The 23768-nt window shown below is 34.9% G+C and overlaps 1 protein-coding gene across 1 annotated transcript; it reads right to left on the bottom strand.

Annotated features, from left to right (window-relative positions):
* Positions 1–460: 460 nt before the first annotated feature.
* LOC128982468 (uncharacterized) lies at positions 461–17741 on the bottom strand. The gene is made up of 5 exons (XM_054401428.1): positions 17659–17741; positions 16852–17039; positions 15634–15845; positions 6757–6936; positions 461–1097 (listed from the first exon to the last, which is right to left on the bottom strand). The coding sequence occupies exons 2-5, from the start codon at positions 17009–17011 to the stop codon at positions 909–911; spliced, it is 741 nt and encodes a 246-aa protein (XP_054257403.1). The 5' UTR covers positions 17012–17039; positions 17659–17741; the 3' UTR covers positions 461–908.
* Positions 17742–23768: the final 6027 nt, after the last annotated feature.

The raw sequence follows: 23768 nt of genomic DNA, 5'->3' as shown, positions 1-23768 counted from the left end.
CCTAAAAAGAAAGTTTCCTGCACAACATCACGTTATGCTCTTTCCAATGACACCAAAAACATGTCAATCGGCTTTGTGGTTTCGGAGGAGTAATTGTCACAAAAAACTAGCTTGCATATTAGTTTTGTTTAAGGAAAAGGCTCTAGGCCAGGACTTTAAATTGTAGAAAAAGGAGGATAGCAGCTAGCTTACCTTGAAAGTGTGGGTAGGCCATAGAACAAGTAGAAAAAACACTGTGCACACAATATTTCGTCCCCTAAGGGACTTTGTCAAGTTAGTTGACAACAGCCATGACAGCAGCCATTTTGTAATTTATAAACTCTTTTCTCTACACTTGGCAAAGTCCCTTAGGGGACAAAACATTGTGTGCACAGTGTTTTTTCTTCTTGTTCTATGGCCTACCCACACTTTCAAGGTAAGCAAGCTGCTATCCTTCTTTTTCTACAATTGCTTGCGTATTAAATAAGTATAGATATGAGTGTCGTTTCTATGTAGCTTCTATTTTAGTTTCTATGTAGTTATTTGAATAGTTATAAACACATTTGTTACAAAGGTAGTACTTCTTAATAACACAATTAACATAGAATTGCATCTAAAAACTAATAAATAAAGAAACATATAATTTTAAAATATCACATACCATAACACGACGATTTTATTCTGTCACATTCAGATTTTACAACAAATTGAGCATTCAAATAACATAGCAAATGTTAATAATGGTTTGCCTTCCCTTTCTCCTGTCTACATTATTTATAATGAATATTTGCTAGCAGGTACTTTTAATCAGTTAGTTTTCAGAATTGTTCAATATGATTAGTTCTCCAAGGTTAGTAAAAACAAGCATTCATAATGTAATGATAACACATGAACAAGATACATGATCAGAGAGATTTTTCTCAAGTTACTTAAACAATCTCTCTCAAATTATCAACAGACATGGAGATACTGAGAGCAAGACCAGTATTCTTGCTCAGTTTGAGAGGTGATTGTTCATCTTGCATTCTCGCCCTTGAACCTCGCTCCAGTTTGTCAAAGTAAATGTCAAGAGCGTGGAGAGTGTAACTCGCCGGTGACCAAGTGGAGCGTGTTCGAACCTGATACATACAAACACAATGTTAATCAGTATCCGTCAATAAATTGTACAGTAGACTCCTTCTAAACCGACCTCGCATTAACCGATAATCAGATTATCCACCCTCGCTTGTAAAACATTACATTTTGTTTTGAGAGCTGTTCGGCATACCTAACGTCCAATTTTAATGAAATTCTGTATGAGTACTAATACTTATCCATAGTATATCTCCTTGGATATAGGGCTACTATTTAATTCCTTTGAAATTTTTATTTTTAATAATGATTTACCCATAAAATAACAGATAGTGGTAAAAAAACAGCTTGTATGATTTTGATTAAAATTTGGTATAGTACTTTTAACTTTGAACCAAGTGGTTTGAAGTCCACATGCTGTAAATAAAAATGTATTGCAATTTTTATGATTTTCACACTAAAAACCCCTTAGTTATTCCCACATATACCACCCACTATACCCACTATTACTACCCATTATAATAGTACAATAGACCCCCTTTAAGCCGACCATAATGGGACCGGACCAAGGTCGGTTAAAACGGGCAATCACTAAGAACTTTTAAAAATGAAGTGCTATTAATTTGGAATTATATAATCACTGTTCTGAAGCCGTGCATGCATTATTTACCACATAAACTACACTAATCTCCTTTTTTTCTTAAGTATTGACAATATAAAAATCATAAATAAACCCAAACACAGTAAAGCCAAATACAATAATTTATTTACCTATTTTGCTTGAAGGTCTTGTAGTTTGTAGGTTGAACTGGGTTCAAACAACATATTAAAGTCAAATACTTTCAGTGGAATAAATTAGGGTACTGTATAGTCGTAGGCATGAGACAATAACATTTTTATTTTAATATCTTTAGTTGGTACTTTCCAAATCCATCGTAATACAGTACAGAACTTATTGTCGGAATTAAAGATACAAGCAACTATTTGGTTACGAGACAGGATGTTTATTTATAACCTGAGCCGAGCGTAAGAGCAGAAATGTCGAGATTCCCAAAAAGCGGAGGTTAAACCGAACTTCCCTCAAAACAGGGTCGGTTAAAACAAACTTTAATTTTTTATGAGTGAGCAGGGCCGATAATCTGATTATTGGTTAATGCGAGGTCGGTTAAGAGAGGGTCTACTGTACTCTGTAGGTAAACTCAATTCAAGTAAAACTCATTACAGTACCGTATGATATATAAATTGTACCTAGGGCCGAAAACCATTTTTGGTCCATTGTAGGAACGCTGTTTTTCAATTTTCACCACACTACTACTATTCACAATCAATGTTGCCACCCTGGACCTGTGAAAATTCCCCATCTGACTAAGAAAAAATCCCCATTTTATCCCCAGCTAAAGCAAAAATCCTCCAATAATCCGCCAAGTCATAAAAATCTATAGAAAGTCCCCAATTTTCCTCCATCCATCCTAATAATCCTACAAAAATCCCATTTAACTACTAAATATCCCAAATTTATACCTTATATCTATATGCCATAGTGTGTGGGTAAAAATTCACTCTCCGTGAATATATTACACTATGACATACATACATTATTTATTCACTCCATATTAAATGTGCTGACAAGGAAAAATCCCCACTTTATCCCCAGGACCCCCAGCTAAAGCAAAAATCCTCCAACTATCCGCCAAGCCATAAAAATCTATAGAAAATCCCCAACTCCTCCTCCATCCAAACCGTCAAACTCTACAAAAATCCCCTTTTAACTACCGGCGGTAACATGGTACCAATGATTATAATTATTATTTTAACGTACATACATTTATTCACTCCATATGAAATGTAGTAAGTACTACAGTACTATATAAAAGTAGGTACAAAGGATTGGGACTGATTTTCAGATTTACTTCTTAAATGATTTCCCCTCACTTAAAGGTTGTTCTATTAATCACTGACTTTCATCTACTCCTCATTCTTAGTTTTATATCATACATTTATAATAGTCTTACAAAATGAGTCATGTTTTATATTCCCACTAAATGTCTGAACAATTGATAACAAACTGTTTGCATAATCTATTCTGTTATTCCACGGTTTTATTTGTCTGAAATCCTTTTTAGCTATATTAACCTTATTCCTGACTCAAAATCACAATTCTCCAATAAATTCGATAACATCCCAATAATCCTCCAAAAATCCTCCATCAGACACAATCCACCAAAAAAATCCCCATGGCTTCGAAAAATCCCCAAAAGTGGCAACACTGTTCACAATAATAATTAATGCACACTGATAGTCAAACTTTAAGGTTATGTGAAAAAGTAATTTCAGGAATCAGCAAAAATAATAATAAACAGTTGCTAGGCAACGGTGAAAATAAAAGGATCTGACTTAGGGGAGGTACGATTGAGGCATTTAGTTCAAAATTCCTCCGTGAACAGCGCTGTAGTAGAGAGCATTTTGGGAATGAAGGTTTAAAATTATAAATGCCTAAAATTCAATTTTATAATTTTTTTTATTAAAAAATTACTATCATAACCTAACCGAACTAACCAAACTTGCTGACAATAATATAATATGAAAAAGTTTATTAATAGAAAAAATAATTCTGTTCATTAAATAAAACTAGAAATTATTGGTCAATTAAAATTTTATAATGACTTAATGATAAAATTAAACTTTCATAACCGAACCAAACCAACCAAACTTGCTGATAATGAAAAAATCTTAGTCAAAAAGTTAGTACCACTAGCGGGATTCGAACCCGGGACTCTCAGCACATCAGCCCGGCACGCTAACCACTAGACCACCGAGGCCGATGGTTGCAAACCGTATTGTTACGGTAATGGTGTTCCCTCAGCTAATGAGAAGCCCACAGATGTCATCGTAAGATCATCTATACCTCCCCTGAGTAAATACCAAAATGAAACAATTCTATTATTGCAATGCTATGGATACTGTTCGTGTATTTATTTAATACGAGAGCACGCCCCGTGGTCGAAAAATCGACCAAAAGTATGTTTTGTACAACCTTCTCTATTTTCACCCCACACTGTAAATAAAACATGTGATTGGAATGTCTTCCATTTGTTTTGATTTTCTGTTTATATTGTGTTGTTATTTCGTCATCACCATAGCAACCCATAATACCCATGTTAATTTTTTTAAATTTCAAATTCATTTTTTGTGCTTATTTTTGAGCCTATTTTAATTTATAAAGGGATTCTGCACACCTACAGGAAAATAGCTTTCTAACGGTATGCGTAGATTTTTCCTACGATACACGCGAGCTGAGAAAAAAGGTTTTAAAGAAACATGCTTGCCTATTAATATATAGATAGAAGATGCAAGCGGGCAGCTGACTTTGAGGCAAAAACCTGCTCGGTCCCCAAATGACGAGGACAGCCGGCATGGCCAGCAAAACGTAACTTTCAGCCTCTAATTAACGTATGTAAAACACATATGTAACATCATAGTGTGGTGAAAACACCATATAAATGGCATTTTGGTTGTACCTTATTCATGAGGACTTATTAAACTGGTTAATATTTTAAAATACTAAATCACAACCACTTTTCAGAAGAATATGATGGTAAGTTTTCTGTCATGCTATTGCCCAAGTAGCAAAAATCGTTGGCAAATCGTTGGCCCAACGTTTCTGTCGATCGTTGGCCAACGGTATGTTTTGGCACTCAGTCTTACGGTTGGCCAACCAACCAATTTTTGCGGAAGGGCCAACCATCCCATTGGGCATAAACATAAAAAACACAAAATAATAACAATTTTGTATGCAAAGCATAATTATGAGTTGAGTAAATTGATTAAATAGTTAATAAAAACTTATTTTCAAAATAAAACGAAATAAATTTTTTTTGGCCGGGACGGGTCTCGAAACCAGTACCTCCGACATGTGAGCCTCATGCCTTGCCTCTGAGCTAACTGTGCTTGTTGAATAAGGGCGTTTTCAAGTGGTCAAAGAGTAGCCGACAGGTGCAATGGTCACAATTAATACTTTAAATATTTTTGATGCTAGCCCATGTAGCACAGATGGTTGGGCCAACGTTGGTAAATTGTGGAGCCACACAGTTGGCCAACGGTAGAAATGTCACCTCTTTAAACTGTTTTCCAGCCAACCATTGTCCAACCGTTTTATTTCACACAAAATAATAAAGATTTAGTACGAAAAGCATAATTATTAGTTGAGTAAATTGATTAAATAGTTCATAAAAACAAATTTTGAAAAAAAACTAGAACAAAATTTGTTTGGCCCAGACGGGTCTCGAACCCGGGTCCTTCGACTTATGAGCCTCTTACTTTACCACTGAGCTATCTGTGATTGCTGATATAGAGAGTTTTCAAGTGGTGAAAGAGTAGCCGACAGTTGCAATGGTCGCAATACTTCAAACATTTTTGATACTACACAGTATAATATGATTCTGTTAATCTGTTAAGGCATCATAAGTAGTTTTTTTTTTGAGTTAGAGAGGATACTGGTATTTGAATGATTAATTAATTACCATTAGATTGTTAATGCTATTATAATTGCCTGTTATATGATTAATTACTCTTTCCCCTTAAATTGTTGCAAATAAGTTAAAGAATATTAATTTTAAAAATATTTGCATTATTAAAATTATTAAAATTCATTGTTGTAGCGCCGGAACTGTAATATATAAAATATCTAGTTTTACAATACCTTTATCAGTTCCAAAAACTTTTGGAAACTTTTGGAACTGATAAAGGTATTGTAAAACCAGATATTTTATTATAATTATGTTGTGAAAGCTAGACCCAGAGAATGAAAGTCGTGTAAACTCAACTATGGACCATTGTTGGTCCAACAAAAGTATCTTTTGTTGGTCCAACGGAGTGAAAAACGGTTGGACAACGGTTGGCTTGATGCATGATACCCAGCAATGCATATTAATGTATTTCATTAACAATGAACCAATGTTGGTCCACAGTTGTAAATATTGGTTGGCCCAACTACGAGATATACAGTTGGACAACGGTTGGTTGGTTGTGGAAGCTCCAACCAACCATCGACCAACTGTCCCACAGTTGGCCAACGTTGGCCCAACCATCTGTGCTACATGGGAGAGTATAATATGATTCTGTTAATCTGTTTAGGCCTCAAGTAGTTGAATTATTTTTCTGGTAGTTGGAGAGGATACTGGTATTTGAATATAGATTATATAATTAACATTAGATTAGCAGGCTACTGTTATACTGTAATTGATTGTTATATAATTAATTAATTTTTTTCTCTATAACATTAAAAACTTGCTTAAAGAATATTTAAAAAAAATTAATTATAATTATTATTATACTGTATCTAGTATCACAACATCATCTGACTACATTCATTATTGATCCAAATTTTTACAATATTTGTCTTATATTCTGCTGCCATAAAATTTATTTACTTTTAAATAAATCAATTTGTTAAAATTTGTTTTAGAATGTTTTATACTGTACTTAAACCCAACGAATGCCCAACGAAGGCCTAACGATTCTTTCCTTTGTAGGGCCAACGAATACCAGTTTCCGTTGGGCCAACGTTGGCAAATCGTTAAAATTTCTGCCAACCATTTTCCAACCGTGCCGACCATTTCCCAACGTTGGGCCAACGATGTGTGCTACTTGGGTGGCTAAAATAATATTTTCAAAGGTAACAGTGCCTAGTTAAGTTTGCCTCCAGACCTGAGGGTCCGCTGAGACTGGTCGATGACAGTTACAGGCTCCTTCACAGGAACATTCCGTCTCAGGGTATAGTCTCGTCAGAGTGTCTATGTCCAAAGAGAATCCTTTTCTTTTGCGAGGTGTACGATGCAGACGGCGCTTGAAAATCAACGACTCATCAATTGTGCTTACAGCAACATTCTGTCAATCACAACACAAGTAATAAAAAATAGGCTATTAGAAAATTACTCATTTTATAAAAAATAAATGCAATTACAAGTTAACAAGTTTTGTTGATTAAATAATCCCTTTAAGAGTCTTCAACACCCTCCATTTTGGGGATATGACCTTGGGGGAATGTGTTGTGGACGGGCGGGTAGCGCTGGGTCATTATGCGCGCCATTCTGAAAACATTTTAAGCACACGACTACTAAATCGACACGTCGGTGATTCATCTGCCGCCTGAGCCAAGTTTTGTAAAAGGCTAGTAGCGAAGTAGCCTCCGACAAAATATGTAAATTTCGTCCCCCATTTTGGAGGCCGTTTTCAACAGCTTTTCTTGAAATTTGGTATCAATGTAGTTGAATAGTTGTATTAGAACTCTTATACTTCAAAAGGTTGAAAATAAAAAAAATAATTTGTTTTATCAGTTTCTACAAGTGACTCAATTTACGTTACTTTAAGATTTTTTTGTACTTATATCATTGATTTTCTTGGATATATATGAGGGCCCTAGAACCAACATTAATATGTAATGGAAAAAAAGTTTTAACATTATATCTTCACACATTCCACCCGGAGCGAGGGACGTTCAAGGCATGTTTTTATTGTTTTCGCAGAGGTGAAGAAGACTCTTAATAACCTCCACTGCATTTGAAAGGTGAATGCAAGCTGTTTGCTCAGAAACCCGGCTACTGAATTGACGGATCATTTTAAAAGATAATACGTACAGAGGTTGCCAGTAATATTCAAAGAGAATTAGACTTTATTTAGACTTTTGAGCGTGTGTGTGTATGGATATGTGTCAACAATGTTTTTAAAAAGACACAGATTTTGACCTTGCACTATCCTTTGCACACCCCATTCTCACCCCTCTTAGATCACAAAGCAAAGGTGAAGATGATTCTTAAACTGTCAAATGATCTTTTAGGCATTTTTATAAATGATCCTGGCTAATCTAGTCTTAATTTGGTTACAATTGTGATAAAAAAAAAAACATTTCACCCATCCTGAAAACCCAACCACTTTGTGAAGTTTGGTAAAAAATCTGCTTCTTTAACATTAAACTGGTAAGATGTGCTCCAATAAATTGTGCTTTAAATGTTATAGTTTTTTTATTTACCAATCCCCACTTAAGGCTGTGCTTCTAATAATGTGAGCATTTTATTTATTTTTTTATTTTGATGTTATATTTTTAGTTAGACCTTTAGAAAAATTGAAGGTCAAATGTCGGATTTTTAGCCATAAAGGTACACACAAATCTCAAAAACGGAAAATGCAAAAATTATTAAAAAATATATTTTATACTGTACAACAAAAAACTTGACATAATTTTCAAAAATTAAATACAACATTTTTTTTACCCACAATTGAAAGATATTTTTACATGGAAATCCCTAACTTATCATTTTGAAAAATACCTTAAAATGTAGGGGCTTTTATGTTTTAACCGTTCAGCATATTATTTGTATGTATCCGTTTATTATAAGGCCATGGTGTATGTACTTTTGAAGCGATGTAAAACGGTCGGAAACACCGGCGCGCACACTAGAACGGCTTTATAGACGCCCGCACTCGCACGCGCTGGCCTCTCCCCCCGCGCTATCGATCGGCAACACCTCCTTTCCTATATACGAACCTTGCGCTCCTCTTTTCACTGACACCATGTGGTCGTACTGACACTGTCAGTGTATGGTTATGTGATCTGTTTACGTCTTTAAATTTTAATTAATTTTTTTATTGTTTTTATTGTTATTGTTTTTACTTTTCTTTGTTTACACTAATTTATTTAGCAATTTGACACAGTGAAATTGATATAAAGGATAGGTGTGGACGATTCGTTTAATGATGTTAGGACACCAAAATTACGTGCACCGTGAAAAACAATAGATAAAAATAAATTATTAAAAATTCGCAAAATATCACAAATTAATCATGCAATAAAAAAAAACATAACTGTAAACAATCCTGCTTTGACTGTTTTCATTGCGTATCACAGTTTTTTGTTGCTGCTTAGTTCAAACATAATTAGCTGTTTTCATAAATGCAAAAAAAAAAAAATAGTCCTGCACCATGTTGGTAAATCTTATAACTTTTTAATGCTTTTGCATATCATTGGACCAACTTTTTTAGTTGAAACAGCTGACTAAATTCTTTAATTCCCTTTAAATATGATTACACATACATCTATCTATACTAATGTACAATTGTGGTGTCTGTCTGTCTGTCATCTGGGTGCTGGCTGTCATGACTAAAATACAAAACCGATACAGCCAAAATTAAGCACAAAGATGTTCCACATATCTAGGAATTTCTTAGGCATATTCACATCCCTGAGTTCCTCTCGGGCTACGCCCCTTGGCTTAGGCGACCAAAATTTTGGGGCGAGGTTATCAAAAGTAAATATTGATTAGTCTCCATGTAAACATCAGGAAAAACACAATTATTTTTTCCTATAGTCACCTGACAAAGTGCTCTTTCTTGCACTGATTATAGCACAGAAAGTTGCTAATTATTGCTACATCTACTTACTTTTTCCGCACCCTTTTTACTTTTGCTGCACAGTTTTTTTCTTGCTTCACACCAGTAGGACCATCTTTAAATGATCCAAAATTGTTTGATCCTCCGTTTATATTACCGATCGTTTGATCCAAACTCGTTTCATCCACCAGCTATAAAGCCGTTCGTTTGATCCAAAACCGTTTGATCCAAAAGTACAGTCACTAATAACCAGAAGTACAATTTTGCATTGTAGAGTAAACTTATAAAATAGACTGTACTTTGTAAACTATGAACACTTAAAATACTATCATTGACTATGAATCCTTGGATTCATAGTTAATGATACTATGAAATGTTTGGATCATTCGACCGGGTCGTTTGATCCAATACTGTAATGTGAGTTGTGAGTTCGTTTGATCCACCAGTAGTCCCTCAGATTGAAGGCGTTCAAATATTTGCCGCCGTCAACCGTGTTCCTAGCTACGATATAGATTTTCTTAATATTAGAAAACAGGGAACTTTTTTACACTTTTTAATTCATAATGAAACAAAAATACAAGTTTTGCTTTAATCATGACCTTCTATGTTTTAAACGTTAAAGACATCATGTTTTGTAGTCTTCAAACCACTAAAGCGTACATAAGCAGACCTAATTAAAGCTCAATAGTGTAGCATATGGTTGAAAATCTTATAAATGGCACAGTTTTTATCACATTTGCCCACCTTCTTATTTAAACATTTTTGCCACCAAGACTGATATTCGAATATATAATAGGTTACGTACCTTGGTCCGTCATCAGTCTTGTTTTAGTCTATGGATGACTAGTTTCGGGTACAAAGACCCACTATCAAATCCTTTAAAACATCGTGTAGAAGATGGTCAAAAATCCGATGGAAGTCTTCATCACTATATAAATACAGGTCAACACATATAGTTTATTATTTAAATACCCCCGCCGCAGCAAACCTGCAGACTTAGCAAATTTCCATTTGCCTGATTGGATTTACACTAAAATGTCTCCTTAAAAATATCACATTTGTTCCCTATTTAAACAGAATTAGTTTAACGAGTACTTAGGTTTGCTGCAACAGGCAGGGTAAAAAAGTTTTTTAAAATGTAAAATGTTAAAAGGTACTGTAGTTTAGTAAGAAATTAATTTATTTTCCAAATTTTATCAAAATATGTTCATAAACAAGCAAACTACAACAGTTGACTTATTCTCCATAAGAATAACATGGAAATTTTAAAATGAAAATTTTTTTGAATTTTATCCGTAGCAATTAGGCGCATAATAACGCTTCAATATACTAAATTAATTGTTTTTTTAAGCTCTACAAAATGGTTTAGAAAGAAATTGTGAAATTTTGTGTTTTTAGGGTCAAAAATGGGAAAAACCTCTTTTTACCCCATAAAACCCCCCATAAGCCCCCATTCCCATAGTCCGATCATGCTGGTTCGCGAACTCATTCAAGTTTATCCTGCCTTACACCTTCAAACCAAATTTTATCAAAATCGGACAAAAATCACTCAAGTTATTGTGCGGATGGACACAAATATATATATATATATAAATTTGAACGAATGGTGTTTTTGGCCTCTGGGGACATCAAAATGAAAAAGTAAATCGGTCCCGGGCCTAGGTCTTACCATGAGACCTACGTTAATAGCTACTTCCCTATAGGGAAATTCGCTAAAAACATTGAGTTCTGTCGTGTCCGCCATGTAACCTGCGTCGGTTTATCCCGTGTTAAATATCAAATATGGCCGGCCTATCGTCCTAAATGTTTCGTAATTTGTGTTTTTAACTAATAAACTATATGTGTTGACCTGTATTTGTATAATGATGAAGACTTCCGTCGGATTTTTGACCAAAGTTTTTTAAATGTTTATCAAACACCTTAATTTTTATCTTTGAATCCATTTACAATGGAGTTTTTACTATTGATCCTCCATAGTTTTCTATAATTCTTATTCAAAATTTAATGTAGAACACGAAAATTACATTACTTACTGATATTATTTTACAGGTGTTACATATGTGTTATTTACATTTTATTTATAACATGGTTCAAATTATTATTTTGTTTACTTGTTGAATTGTTTGTTTACTTACAGATTGTGATTTAATAAATACTAACTTTCTATTTTCTTATACAAAATGTGAACTTTTATTAGTAAAATTAGTGGAATCAACAATGGCGACGAGTAAAATGGTAAGTAGAAAAGAATTTGACCTATGTCCAAAGGAAAGGAAACTACTAGAACTACGCTTAAACAAACTCAAGGGTGATTTACCTATATGTGAACATTCTCAAGATACATGCACTTACTACTCAGATAAACTTTTAGCAATATGGACTGAAATTGAAGTTATGCAGTCAAATATTGAACTTCTCACAGATTCAGTAGAATGTGAATTAGAAATTCGATGGCAGTTAGAAGAAATATATAGAGAGATACGAATATTCCTTGAAGCAGAAAAGAAAAAGTACATTACACATGCAGCAATGTCTAATCTGCAACATCTCAAAATGTATCTAATATTCCTTTCCAGCCGTATACACCAGAGGAAAGTTTTCAAAACTTCACTCGACGCTTTAAAAACTACACAAAATTACGGGGAAACTGAAGTCCAAAAGTCAAAGTGGATTTATTTGTACAGGCAATCACCCCACAAATACATCAACAGCTATATGATCTTTGCATACCAGATGACCCACATAACAAGCCATATGAGGAATTGATTCACATGTTAATAGCTCAACTAGAACCAAGACCCAGTATTTGGGCTCGTCAGCACAAAGTTATGACACGTATCCAATTATGTAATGAATCTGTACAAGCTTATGCTAATGCTCCTAGAAAGCTCAGTGTAGAATGTCAGTTTACTTGTACAAGTTGTAATGAATCCGTGTCTGAAATTCTACTTCGAATGCAGTTTGTCAGGGGACTAAAAGACTCTGATATACGTCTTCAACTTCTTCAAGATAAACTATTACAACCGTTTAAAGAAGTAGTCGAAAAGGCTGCTACATTGGAACTACCTAAAAGTGAGAGCAGATTACTAAAGACGAATGAAAATCAAGAGGAAGTACACCAAGTATCGAGCAAGAACAAACAACCAGATAGTAAGTCAAGTAAACAATTGTCTGAGTATCAATCTCGTTTGGAGAAACTGAGGAACAAATGCTATAGATGTGGTGATGATTCACATAGAGCACATCAATGTAAGTTCAAAAATGCAGAATGCAACTCTTGTAAACTTTTTGGTCACTTAGTAAGAGTATGTCTAAGAAAACCAAACAAAGAAGTAAAACAATCTGATGAAACCGCAGAAAATGCAAGCGATGACACTCATGAAATTTATCAACTTAATTCAAAATCAAATGACAAGTTTATGCTCGAGGTAAAAGTGGAAGGACGACTCATGACAATGGAATTAGATACAGTAGCAGCTCTTAACATTGTATCATATGATACATTTAGGCTTTTAAACTCTCCAAAAAGGATTTTCAAGACAAATGTTCAACTCAAGACATACACTGGGGAAATAATCAATCCAAGAGGAGTTGTTTTTGTAAATGTTCAGTATAAAGATCAAAGTTTTGTTGGAAAACTGTACATTGTTACAGGCCGGACCAAAGTTCTAGGCGTCTGGCGGACGCATGCGCATTAATTTGCTGTGTTAATTCCCCATCTGTCAAAACTTGGGCTAACATATGATTAAATGCAAATTCGTTATTACGCATGCGTCAGCGAGACGCCTAGAACTATGGTCCGGCCTGTAACAAGTGTGTAGACTCTATATTCGGAAGAGAATGGATGAGGGAGATTCAACTTGATGCAGCTGACATACATTCATTGAATTCATGGATATTCAACTATGCTCACTTTCTCTCCGGGTTTGACTATGACATGACATAGGACATTGAGTACAGGCAAACCGCTCATCATTGCAATGCAGATTATCTTTCACATTTCCCTATCAAAGTTGTTCAAGAACATTCTGTAGATGATCTCTCGAAGTACCACATAAATCAACTGGAAACACTCAATATCAACAGTACCGTGGTGGCTAAGGAAACTCTTAACGATGCTGTTTTGGGTCCAGTCATACAGGCCTTAAAATCGGGACAATCTGTTGAACAATACGGATTTCACGATAACGAGCTGTCCATTCAAGATGATTGTGTACTGAAGGGCTGGAGAGTCATGATACCTCAATCTCTCAGACCTCGTGTGCTTCCAGAACTACACGTAGCTCATTTAGGAGGAATAAAAATGAAGGCTTTAGCTCACAGTTTTTGCTGGTGGAAATGTATAGACAAGGATATTGAAGAGATGGTAGCTGAATTTCGACAATGCATTGAAAAATGCAACAACCCGAGAAAAACTATCTATCCATGGGAACAGCCTTCTAATCCATGGGAGAGGGTGCACATTGGTTTCTTAGGACCAACAGATGGCCAACAGTACCTGATATTAGTGTATGCCTTTAGTAAGTGGGTGGAGGTGATAGAGACAAAAACAACTACAAGTACATGGACAGTCCTAGAATTACGGAAAATCTTCTCAACTTTTGGGTTTCCTCACATCTAGTTTCAGATAATGGAAGACAGTTTGTTTCTCAAGAGTTCAAAATCTTCATGAATGAATGTGGGATTATTCACAGAACAACGGCACCATACCATCCAAACTCAAACGGCCAGGCTGAAAGATACGTACAGACTGTCAAGAAGGCGTCAAAATCCATGGAGGGAGAAAAGGACACTGCAAAATAAAATACAAAGACTCTTAATGCAACTCAGGCAATCTCCGAATTCAACTGGTACATCAGCATACCACTTAATGTTTGGAAGGAGTGTACGAACAAACCTTGCAATAATTGTTCCAACATTAGAACCGAACAAATATCAGAAGAAGGGAGTCCAAGTCGGTATAAAAAGGAATTTCAAAGTTGGAGATAAAGTGCAAGCGCGGGAATATGTCAATGATTCGTCCAAGTGGTGAACTTTTATTAGTAAAATTAGTGGAATCAACAACAGGTAATTGAGAAATTTCTGTATTACGTTTTAAAACATGGTTATTATTGAAAAACTAAAAATAATCCTTTGGGAAGCCAATGTTTAGACTTGGAACCTCTTAAGCAGTGACTACACTCGCCCGATTCGGTCCGGTTCGGTCCAGTCCTCAAAAATGCGGAACAATGTTTCCCATGTTTTTAAATGGAGGCGGCTACACTTGTCCGCTCCACTCAGAACCGATTCGGTTGGGAACAATCCTCCAGGGAGCATTCTTCCGCATTTTGGCGGAAGCATTCGGGGCGGATCGGACAAGTGTAGCTACCTACTTCCGAAATTCGGATGAGGATAGGGGGTTCCGTGAGCAAAGTAGGTAAAATGAAAACTACTGCAAACTGCAAAACGTGCTAACCATGTATTTTTTTTTAAATAAAATTACACAGCTAAATATATATGTCAAAGGAAAGGCAATTTTGGAGAAAAACGGCCTTGACCAAAATAGATTGTATTATGTATTTTAAAATATGAACATATTCATTGTTATGAAATCATTTCCAAGGTAGTTGGGAAAGTGATATATTATATGAAAAAAAGTTATTTTAAGGATATAGGCCTAAGCATTAAATAAATTAAAAACATAAGAAAGATCACTGGGTCAGTTTAACTCCACCATAGCAGTTGTAAAGTAACGACAACCATACTGGTTGTGTTGAAACTGCTTGTATAAACTTTGTTTTTAAGGTAGATGTTTTTGACTTTCACTATGGATGGGAGATTAAAAAAACTACTTTTAGTGTAATCATCATCTTATGCTTTACATTACATGTACATCTCTTCGTGTAGGCATACGAGGAGGATTTCTTCGTCGGAACTAGAGCTCGCACAATATAGAATATCGTACAAGTGTAGCCAACTCTCCCGGTCGGACCGAAACGAATCGTACAAATGTAGCAACCCGCCACCCCTCACAAATTCGGGGCGGACCGGACTGAATCGGACAAGTGTAACTGATAAAGTGTAACATATACCCTTCCTCGTCCTTACCTCACCTACATGCGCTAAAAAGGTTGTTTTCTATGCAGCCCACCTATAGTACGCAACAACGGCTTTTTAAAATGCTCCAAAAACACTGCTTTAAATTTCTTGTCTACTTACTGAGTTGTTGATTGTTGGAGGGATGGAGTTGTCATAGTTGTTACTTTCATATAAGTTACAGTCAATACTTATAAGACTGTGTTCATCCACATGAGCCTGAGAGGGCTCAGCTTCAATGGTCAGTATCGTGGAAGGCGTAACATTGCTGTGTCCAGTGTTGGAGAATGCTCTTAGAGTTTGCTCTTCCCAGTTCAAAACTTCTACAGTTTCATCTAGAATCAGATACAATTACAGTAATTGGAAACCATGGTTGATTTACTGACTAAATCATTACTGGTACCACGTAACTTTGACGTATACTATTCTGCTCTCCTCAGCGACTAGGAAACCGAAAGCGGAGAAGCGGTTTTTGCTCGGCCCCTGCGGTCTGCTCCGCTTCTAGGAAAACAATAGGCCTACCATTAAATTACCTAAGCCCAAAGGAGAGTGGACTCCGCTCTCCCCAAACCGCTCTCGCGCCTAGGAAAACCCAGATTAAAGAACCCTTTCTTCATTAGAAAATTGTTTAAGTATTACTGTATGTTATTTTATTTCAAAATATAGTAGGTGTAAGCTTTGTTTAGTGGGCACAAAATTGATTTTTTGCAAAACTCACTGTTCAGACATTCCATCCCCATGTTAAAATTGTAGCCAGGTTTTTAATAAAATTTGGCCTACAGATTTCGCTGATCTAAATTAATGATTTCAGCCAATTACATGATGGTTTTTACCAAGTCAAACTGATGGAATGACTTATTATGAGCTATAGCAACTGTTGTGACCCAGCAACTATGTCAGTAACACAAAATAAGGTACAAAATAGAGTTTTAGACACTAGCGCAATCTGTGACTGGCTCACATAACTACATTCTTTTTTAGTAAAAAATTGGTGACAGCTGATCCATATATATGGGATGTCTTCTATTACTATTTAACCTTTCGCTTCAGTATTTTACAACATCCAATTGCAAAGATGCAGATTGTTTGCTGGATGACAGTGTGTTAATGCCTTACTCGTTTTATAGAAAAATATCAAATATATCACCATTTGAAGGTACTTATTAAGTACTTCAGTTGTTGCACTTGATGCGGAATTCAGGCCACACAAATTTTGTTTAAAGACTATACTTTTCTTACCATCCATCTGACCAGTGGTATGGTCCTTGATAGGCCTACCTCTGTTTCTAGGGAAAGCTCTGGTACCGAAAACTGACATTAAAATGTACTGCTGACTGTTACCTGGTCTCAAGGAGTGTGCTGGCGTGGTGATGTGGTTCTCGCTGTAAGGTGGAGGGGGAGACTCAGGCAAGGGGGTGACTTGACAGCTGCGGTTGACAGAGGTGGTGGGAAGGAGAGGGGTGGAGGCTGCAGGAACAGTCACATCCATGTGTTGATTCATAGAAACTGCGGCCGGCGACTCCCCTCTACTATGTACAAGTAATTTACAAATTAATTGGTAAACTATTGAGAATTTTTTGAAAAGGAACTGAGTTCAATTTTACTTTAACCTACTCTTTGAAGACGTTCTCTATTGGATTGGAACGAAATATCAGTGTTAGGTTTTGTGACCTTTTATTGTATATCTATTAGCCCATGAAATCTAATTTTCTCTCTCAGGTATGGTTGAACTCCTATACATTTAAAAAAAGTTCCAAACCAGCCATTTGGCTTTCCCCTCAAATATAATCTCAATAAATTATTGACTAAATGATCTGTCTCAATGTTGGTTACTTGTTGTACTATATCCTTCAAACTTCATATATGTGACATCTATAGTTATGCAAGATTTAACTTAATTTTTTCCAAACACCTCACCGGTGTTGAAGATTGGCTGTGAAGGAAATTGCCCTCCACTCACTTTGAGTGGGATATATCAATATACTAGGTGTTAGGTGTACACAGATGCAGTTGTCTGCTTGCAATATTTAGTGTAGCGAGGCTAGCATATAATCCAATACTTTTCCAAAGTCAATGCTACATTTGGTTAACGTAAATAAGATGTTTCCTTACAGTATCTAAAATCAATGGTATCTTTGGTTCACATACCTAAATGAAATGTCTATTTGCAGTATCCAAATTCAATAGTGCGTCTGGTTCACGTAAATGGAATGTCTACTTGCAGTATCCAAAGTTAATGGTATATTTGCTTTGCATAAATGGAATGGCTAGCATCTACAATCATTGGTGCATTAGCATGATTCCGGTGACCCTAATTAGTTATTCATTTTGAAGCAAATTATGCTCAACGGAACGAATCCGATTGTTCTTCCCCTTTGTTCTGTATTTGTAATGTGCTAGTTTAGATGATTCGTTGACTAGCTAGCAATGTTGTTAATCTTTTGTTTACGTTATTATTGTTATCTTGCAAATAATGTCATAGTGACAAATAATCCAAAAGGCCCAAGTTCAATTTCTAAAAATTTAAATTGACATAGGGAAAAGCCCTTTAATTCGATTTGTACCTGTTATGTATAAATAAATAAGTCATATGTGTTATTATAACATCTGTCAGATGACTATTCATACTATGTTTCTGTTTATTTTTTTAGCTTAATCTGAATTGTAAGTTGAATGAATATCCAGTTTTATTAATTATGTTTCGATTTACTAAACTGGCAACAGGGATAATTGGATAATGGATCTCAATAAGCCTGATTTTTTTTACCAACACACAAATCCTGCATGTGTAGCACAGCGTTGGGGTACATGGATTAAACAATTTGAGAGGTATGCTTTAGCTGCAGACATTACCAATAGCTATATCCACACTTGTGCGCTTTCAATTTCAACGTGCCTTTCAGCTTTAAATTTAACATTCAATTTAACATGCATTAACAAATGCACGCCCCATGAGGCATGCGTTTTAGCTGTCCACACCTATTGATTTAATATAATCTCAATTAATATAATATTTTTTCTTTTTGTATTAGTCCGTATGTCCCCCGAACATAAATGAGAGCGATAATCTTCCATGAATTCTGAGGTTTCTAAGCTATTAAATATGCTTAAGCAACTACAACACGCATGATGTGTATTTTCTAACATACTGTATGTTAAAAAAAAATACCATATGTTATGTTTAATAAGTTAACTTTGTTTTTGTTTACAATCATTGTTATTTAGGATTCATTTCAGAATACACCTATTTTATTTTACACATCTTTTATTTAATATGCAACAGTTTGGCGACGAGGAAAACCAGTTTTCAATTTTTTTATATTCTATTTATTAAAATTTATTTTTTTATATGATTGACCTAAATAACACTGAAAGTTTGACTGATTTAAAGAAGATTAGAGTAGTAGTGAAGGGTCAGTTGTCTAAGGCTGAAAGATGGCTAGCAAACCTACAAAACATGTCAAAAGAAGTAATCAAAACCAGGATAGCAACAATGAGTATTGGGAAAGATTTAATTCTGTACAACAATTAATAGAAGAGAAAACTGAAGAAGTTGAAATCGAGAAAGAAATAGATTACAGAGTAGAAATGGAGGACAAATATTACAAGGTAATGGATGAGTTACAAAAACGTATGGGACAGCTTGCAGAACTACAAGTGAACATTCAAAATATTGTGCCTAGTACATCAAATTTGTCTCCTCTACAACGTCGATCCACTACTTCTTCAATGATTTCCCACCATATCAGGAAAATGAATCATTCAAGAACTTCATTCGTCGATTTGAGATATTTCTATATCTACATAGCCAAGAAATGGAACCAAAGGATCAAGTGTATACAATGCTACATGCCTTAACGCCACATTTACATCAGAAGCTGCATGATTTGTGCGCTCCTGAAAGTCCTTTGGATAAAACATATGCTGAATTAGTAAGTCTTTTGGCTGATTATGTTGATCCTAAACCTAGTACTTGGGTCTTACAACACAAATTTATGACAAGAACACAAGAATCTGAAGAAACCGTAAAAATATATTCCGTTGAGCTTCAAAAGTTATCTTCAGACTGTGACTTCAACTGTAATAATTGTGGGAAATCAATTGCAAACACATGAACTTACTACGCAAACAGTTTATAAGAGGTATTAGCAATTCAGACATAAGAACAAAATTATTACAAGAAAGATCTGCTGCATCGTTTCAAGATGTAGTGAAACTTGCCTCCATCATGGAATTGGCAAAGAACGAAAGCCATATAGGTACCTAGTAGAAGAAAACATTCATTCAAATGAGAAAATCAACAAGATAACAGGTAAAGAAACAAAACCACCCCATTTTTCTCCTACTTTGGAACAAAAAGTTGAAGTTTCCATTTGAACGCCTCAAAGGTAAATGCTATCGTAAATGCTATCCTTGTGGACCACCTAGACACAGGACACATCAGTGTAAATTTATCAGAGAAATATGTAAGAAATGCTACAAACAAGGGCATATTGCTAGCGTATGTTTAGGCACAAAACAAACAGAAATTCATTGTACCGAAACTGACAATACTATAGACTATCATAAGGAAGATAAACAAGAGGTTTTTAAGATACACAACCAGAGTGCCGGTAATGACAAGTTTATGGTAGTCATTCATATGAGACAGTAAGTGTGAAGAAGGTTTCCAAAACATAAAGAAAAGAATAACAAGTGACAGAGTTCTTTGTCACTTTAAACCAGACCTGCCATTGATCCTTGCAACTGACGCTTCACCAGTGGGACTTGGAGCAGTGATATCACATCGTTTCCCAGATGGAAGTGAAAAACCTATAGCTTTTGCTTCAATATCATTGACCAATGCTGAAAAACATTACAGCCAAATCGATAAAGAAGCCACAGGTATATTTACTGGTGGTTGAAGAAATTTTTTTCTTATTGCTACGGACGTCATTTTACACTCATCACGGACCATAAACCATTAGTGTCAATCTTCAATCCCAACAAGAGCCTATCGTCAATGTCAGCTACGCGACTATTCAACTACTCCCATTTTTTATCAGGATTTAACTACACAATTGAATTCAAGGGAACTGGTGACCATGGCAATGCAGATTTCCTCTCAAGATTTCCCGTGGAAGATTCAAAATTCACAAGTATTGACCAGTTTGGACATTTTCAAACAAACCAATTGAACACAATAACTTTCAATCCCAAAGAACTGGCCGAAGAAACTAAGAAGGACGCATATCTAAAACAAATTGTGGAGGCTCTTGAGGAGGGTCAATCATTAGAGCCATTGGGATTTCACGATAATTAAGTTACATTACATGAAGGATGCCTCTTCAAAGGGTGGAAAGTAATCATCCCAAATTCTCTCAAGAAAAAACTTCTCAATGAACTACACTACGGGCACATTGGTAGGCTATAGTAAATACCCCCGCCGCAGCAAACTTGCAGACTAAGCGAATTTCCATTTGCCTGATTGGATTTACACTAAAATGTCTCCTACAGGGTAAAAGTGTTTTTTTTTTATGTAAAAAGTTAATAGTTAGTAAGAAATAAAAACATTTTCCAAATTTGGGCAAAATATGTTAATAAACAAGCAAACTACAACAGTTTACTTATTCTCCATAAGAATAACATGGGAATTTAAATTTGCAATTTTTTGAAATTTTCTCCGTAACCATTAGGTGCATTATAACGCTTCAAGATACTAAATTATTTGTTTTTTTAAGCTCTACAAAATAGTTTGGGTAGAAATTGCAAAATTTTATGTTTTTTGGGTCAAAAATGGGAAAAACCCATTTTTACCCCATAAAACCCCCCATAAACCCCCGTTCCCATGGTCCGATTATGCTGGTTCGCGAACTCGTTCGAATAAACGTAGGTTTACACGTTTGTACCAAATTTCATCAAAATCGGATCATTTTTCCTCGAGTTATCGCGCTAACGGACAGGTATATATATATACATATTATATATATAAATATTATTTTCTTGCATATTTAGGGCTACTAATATAATAAAATCAAAAACATATTTAACAAAGTACCCTTTTAGTAATTATTTTGTTTTAAAATTAATAAAAATAAAATAATTATTAAAAGGGTACTTTGTTAAATATGTTTTTGATTTTTAATATATAAATATACTAGCTGTACCCGCGGGCTTTGCCCCGTTTAACTTCTTAATTTTCAAGATGAGCTCGTTCGCATGGCTCAATCACGTCCTGGTTGAAGTGCGTTCGCTACGCTCACTCACCTTTAAGTTGGAGCTCGTTCGCTGCACTCACTTGCCTTCAGGTTAGCTCGTTCGCTACGCTAACTCGCCTCCAGGTTGAAGTTCGTTCGCTACGCTCACTCACCTTTTGGTTGCAAATTAGCTGTTGTTATAAATTTAAAAAAATAATAATAGTGCTGCACCCTGTTGGCCATCCTTGTAACTTTAAAGCTATTGAACATCATAGAACAGAACCAACTTGTTTAATTGAAACAGCTAATAACATTCTTTAATTCCCTTTAAATATGAAAAATCATAAGGTTAACATGGGAAACTCCAGAGCCACTGGGTGGAGCCCGAGAGTCCGATCAGAATAAAAACAACTTAGTTTTCCTATTTAATGCCTAAAGAATCGATGTACCAAATTTCAGCCTCCTAGGTAAATGGGAAGTGGGAGAATTAGTGATGAGTGAGTGAGTGAGTGAGTGTGTCAGTAAGGGCCTTGCCTTTTATATATTTAGATATAAATTTATATATATGTATATATATATATATATATGAATTTGAACAGATGGTGTTTTTGGCCTCTAGGGACCTCAAAACGAAAAAAAAAATCGGTCCCGGGTCCAGGTCTCACCATGAGTACTGAGTGAAAATTTAAAAACGTACGTTTTCAGGAAAAGCACTTTGCAAATTTTTTCCCCTTTTTTCAAAACTTTTTAAAACGTTTTTATTAGGTCGCTTTCTTGTCCGCTACAAATTTTGCAACTGATTTTATACTAACTTCCCTATGAGCTAGGGACTTGAAACTTGAAACATATCTCACAAATGGAAGACAATGCAATATTATACAATTTAATTTTCATATTTCCCTTGGGCTACGCCCCATCGGCTTGTTTTTATTAAATCGATTTCTTGCAAATTTTGATACTTCCCGATGAGCTAGAGACTTGAAATTTGAAACATAGCTCACAAATGGATGACATTGCAATATTATATAATTTAACTTTCATATTTCCTTTCGGGCTACGCCCCATGGGCTTGTTTTTATTAGCTCGCTTTCCTACAAATTTTGATATCAATTTTAAACGATGTTCCCGATAAGCTAGAGACTTGAAATTTGAAACATGGCTCACAAATGCATGATAATGCAATATTATATCATTTAATTTTCATATCTCCCTTGGGCTACGCCCCATGGGCTTCCAAATTTTTCATGTTTACATTTTGAAAGGATGGAAATATATCAACTAATTTAAGTCAGCTGTAAATACTTAAATTTGACAGTTCGAAGAGCAGAGGTTAAGAGGTACAGGTTATGCTCCCAAGAGATTCTTTATACAAACAAACATTTCAAAATAAAGATAAACAATCTGATTGCAGGTATCAAGGTGTTTGTAAATAATGTCAATTTTTGTTTATTTAGTATTCTATAAAGTAAACAATAAATATTTCGACTGAATGCATTGCAGAGAAATTCCATAACAAACTATAGTTAAAGGTAGGCCATACATGCAATCTAATACATAATTATATGCAAAGAAACTCAAATAAACCTTAGATTTCCCACATGCCTCTGTCTTAATCTGATATAGATGCTTGAAATAGATTTAACATGCACACACATTAAAACTAAAAAGTGTAAAATAATTTATAAATAAAAAACTTAAAAAAAAAACGTTTTTAAACGCCCTAAAAAATAGAAAATAATTTATAAATATGTTGAGAGAGTATAAATACTTGTATGATTTAAAACGAAAAACGTTTGGTGCATGCAATTAATTGATAATAATACATTAGTTCAGTAGGTGAAGGTAATTGTAAACTATCTATTGCATGCACCCCGCGTTTTTCGTTTTAAATCATACAAGTATTTATACTCTCTCAACATATTTATAAATTATTTTCTATTTTTTAGGGCGTTTAAAAACGTTTTGTTTAAAAAAGTTTTTTATTTATAAATTATATTATTTTTTTTTATTTCATTAACATTTGAAGTTTCATAAAATATCCATGGTAACGCAATATCTTTGGTAGTTTTTTTTTTAAAGAGC

The sequence above is a fragment of the Macrosteles quadrilineatus genome, unplaced genomic scaffold, assembly GCF_028750875.1.
Source record: "Macrosteles quadrilineatus isolate MER2022 unplaced genomic scaffold, UCM_ALF_1.0 Scaffold_360__1_contigs__length_86940, whole genome shotgun sequence".
NCBI lineage: Eukaryota > Metazoa > Arthropoda > Insecta > Hemiptera > Cicadellidae > Macrosteles > Macrosteles quadrilineatus.
This window is presented reverse-complemented; position numbering and strand designations above follow the sequence as displayed.